Source organism: Neophocaena asiaeorientalis, unplaced genomic scaffold (genome assembly GCF_003031525.2).
Source record: "Neophocaena asiaeorientalis asiaeorientalis breed wild unplaced genomic scaffold, Neophocaena_asiaeorientalis_V1.1 scaffold275, whole genome shotgun sequence".
NCBI classification, from domain to species: domain Eukaryota; kingdom Metazoa; phylum Chordata; class Mammalia; order Artiodactyla; family Phocoenidae; genus Neophocaena; species Neophocaena asiaeorientalis.
Genome location: NW_020173679.1, coordinates 7796012 through 7798041, shown reverse-complemented (window position 1 = coordinate 7798041; position 2030 = coordinate 7796012). Strand labels below are relative to the sequence as shown.

Genomic DNA, 2030 nt, shown 5'->3' with positions numbered 1-2030 from the left:
GCGCTGGTAGTGGGTGCTCTTCCCGTTGAGGTGGCAGCCGTGGTAGTAGACGCTGCAGTCGTCCAGCGGGCTGAAGCGCATGAAGCCGTGCTGCAGGGAGTTGTCCCGTTTCTTGTGCATGTTGTAGTGCCGGATCACGTCCTGCTTGCTCGTGAACCTCTGCCGGGAGAGGGCCTGGTGGGCAGGAAGCTGGGCCTGGCCCCAGGGCCCTCCGATCTCCTTAGAAACCATCCTGTGGGGTCGAGGCAGCCCAGACTGCCCCAAGGCCAGCACCCTGGACTTCGGAGGGAACAGTTCCAAAGGTTCCAGAGCCACGGACCCTTCCCTGACCTCCCCGTAGTCTCCCCATCAGCAGGCCCAGAAGCAGAGAAGATAAATCGGGCCAGGCCTTTCAGGGAGGAGCTCTGATAGGTGACAACTCGTTCTGTCTACTGCCACCTGTGGGCTCTGCCAAGCTGGGCTCCCTGGGGAGACAGAGGCAGTGGCCTCATGCAGAACACCCGCACCCACCTCCCGCCTCTCGCTCACTTGCTCTGCACCTACCAGAGGGTGGCTTTGAACGTAAGGGCCGATCTGCCTGAACCTCAACACAACCATCTATAAAATGGGGCGGTAATACCAGCCTCTTAAGGACACTGGGAAGACTCGGTCAGATAAGGTAGATGCCTGTGGGCAGCAATCTGGGAACGAGAACAGGCTGGGAGCTTTTCTGGGCTCTCTGCCTGCCCAAGTCAAATTCAGGTGGCCCAAGCAGAACCGAGTAACCTCGTCCTGCTTTCAAGACGCCCCTCCACTGCTGTGCCAGCCCGCAGGAGCAGGGCTGGTGCCCGTGGGACATACCTGGTAGTTGCACTCGGGGTCGAGGCAGTGGTAGTGCTCGCGGTACTGGTAGGCGCAGTGGATGTGGCCACAGTGCTGACTGCCTGAGAACCTGCAGGGAAGAAGGGGTGGGCTCAGGCCTCTCTGGATACCAGCTCCAGGGCCCTCGGCCTGAGCGGCTAAGCAGAGTCCGTGCCCCTGATCCAGGGAACTGCTGTTGCGGTTCAGGGGCCCTGGGTAGACATGTGGAGGGGCAGAGGTGGTCTGCTGGGGTGAAGGAGCAGAGGCTGAGAAGGCTAGGGCGAGTGATGGGGCCGCTGGGAATCCCAGACCCACTGAGCTGCAGACCCAGCCTTATCTGCCCCGGGAGGGAGTGCCAGGTGGGGCACAGAGGCCTGGCACCAAGATGGGAGGAGGAATTTAGGCCAAGCCAGAAGCCAGAGCAGGGTCAGGGGAAGAGCCCTGGGATGGGATGGGCTGGGATGGGATGCTGAAGGCATGAGCCCCCAAGGTGGGTTGCCGTTTCTGCAGGTGCTGCCCGCCCACCCCTGACTCAGTGCTGGGCCAGGTACTGGGGACTCCAGCTGCGCCAGCCCAGGGCTCTGTTGCTAAGAGGTGTTAAAGGGCTCTCTCTGTTCTGGGCTTTCCTGACACTTGAAACAGTCCAAGAGTTACGAATTTTTAAAGCGCAGCATCTGTTTGGCTTCCCGTGGCAGGGAGCGCGCTCTCCGGCCAACTCCGCAGCCAGGAGCCCCGTGCTGCCTGGCCACCACCTGCCCTCCCAGAGTACCCCAGGCCTTCTCCAGGCCCCAACGCTGCCAGGGCGGGGGTCTCACAGCCTGGACGATGGCCACCGGGGACAGCGCCCCGTGACAACTGTGGACAAGGTGGTGGGCTCAGCCCGCCTGCCCCACTGTGCTGCGCGTGGTGTGGGGCTGCGGGAGGGAAGCCCCTCATGAGGGGAGAACCTCTTGCAAATAAATATTGAAGCTGCCAAAAGGGCCATCTGCTGAGGCACTAATAATAATGGTAATAATAATAATAAAGAGAGCAGAGCAAAGCTGAAAAGACAGGGAGGGACAGGGGAGGGAGACACAGAGAGCGCCGGCAAAACTATGGGAGATCAACAGAAAGACGGCTGCCAGGGCACAGCCCCGGCCTTGTGCTGCATCCCCAGGGGCTGGGTGCCGGGGGGCCTGAGTGGGGTGTGG

At 61.5% G+C, this 2030-nt stretch overlaps 1 protein-coding gene across 1 annotated transcript in view; it reads right to left on the bottom strand.

Moving 5' to 3' along the window:
* Positions 1-2030, bottom strand: part of CASZ1 (castor zinc finger 1) — a 139349-nt gene that overhangs the window by 10010 nt on the left and 127309 nt on the right. The window contains exons 8-9 of the mRNA XM_024749892.1: positions 841-931; positions 5-159 (exon numbers count right to left, since the gene is read on the bottom strand). Of these exons, the coding sequence (XP_024605660.1) occupies positions 5-159; positions 841-931 (246 nt within the window). The remainder of the gene's footprint in view (positions 1-4; positions 160-840; positions 932-2030) is intronic.